Source organism: Penaeus monodon, chromosome 15 (genome assembly GCF_015228065.2).
Source record: "Penaeus monodon isolate SGIC_2016 chromosome 15, NSTDA_Pmon_1, whole genome shotgun sequence".
NCBI classification, from domain to species: Eukaryota; Metazoa; Arthropoda; class Malacostraca; order Decapoda; family Penaeidae; genus Penaeus; species Penaeus monodon.
The window spans coordinates 40,546,835-40,547,924 of NC_051400.1; the positions used below are offsets into that span (position 1 = coordinate 40,546,835).

A 1,090-nucleotide genomic window follows, 5' to 3' on the forward strand; every position below is an offset into this window, starting at 1 on the left:
ATCACCCCAACCCCCCCCCCCCCCCAAACACCCCCAACACCCCAACTTACCAAGAAGTCCGTAATGAAGGGAGCGGCCATGGAGCCAATACCCCCCCCAACACCCCCCACACCCCCATAATGAAGGGAGCGGCCATGGAGCCAACCCTGGAGAGCATGAAGCAGGTCCCAACGCCACGACTGCGCACCTCCGTCGGGAACAGCTCGGAGGAGAAGAAGATGGCGATCTGATAGGCGGCTGTGATCGCCATCTTGCCCACCAGAGCGAGGGTCACGATCACGGTGGAGTAGCCTGGAGGAGGAGTGAGAGGGGAGTTGGTACTGGAAAAGGGGGGGGAGTAGCCTGGAGGAGGAGTGAGAGGGGAGTTGGTACTGGAAAAGGGGGGGGAGTAGCCTGGAGGAGGAGTAAGAGGGGAGTTGTTACTGGAAAAGGGGGAGTAGCCTGAAGGAGGAGTGAGAGGGGAGTGGTACTGGGAAGGGGGGGAGTAGCCTGAAAGAGGAGTGAGAGGGGAGTTGGTACTGGAAAGAGGGGGAGTAGCCTGAAAGAGGAGTGAGAGGGGAGTTGGTACTGGAAAAGGGGGAGTAGCCTGAAGGAGGAGTGAGAGGAGAGGAGTTACTGGGAAGGGGGGAGTAGCCTGAAGGAGGAGTGAGAGGAGAGGAGTTACTGGGAAGGGGGGAGTAGCCTGAAGGAGGAGTGAGAGGGGAGTTGGTACTGGAAAAGGGGGAGTTGCCTGAAGGAGGAGTGAGAGGGGAGTTACTGGGAAGGGGAGTGACGAGGGAATAATTCAAGGGGGAATGATGGGAGTAATTTGTAATTACTGGGAGTGATTTGGGAGTAATTCTTAGGAGTAGTTTGGAGTAAGAAGGGAGGAAGGGTTTGAGGGAGTAATTGCTATGGGGTGGGGGAGGGGAGGGGAGTAGTAATAAGGATTAATTAGGAAGGAGGAGGAGTTTGAGGGAATTACCGAAAATGGGAAGGGGGGGGAGGGGGTCATTAGGAGTAATTTGGAGCAAGGAGATGATTAATTGGGGTCAAAGGTATTGGTAATTAGCGAGTTTTGAGTCGTTGACAAGGAGGATTATACTGAAAG

General features: G+C 55.1%; 1 protein-coding gene across 1 annotated transcript in view; it reads right to left on the reverse strand.

Moving 5' to 3' along the window:
- Positions 1-1,090, reverse strand: part of LOC119582044 (organic cation transporter protein-like) — a gene marked incomplete in the record, with an annotated part of 19,531 nt that overhangs the window by 1,931 nt on the left and 16,510 nt on the right. The window contains 2 exon segments of the mRNA XM_037930287.1: positions 51-88; positions 145-291. Coding sequence (XP_037786215.1) covers positions 51-88; positions 145-291 — 185 coding nt within the window.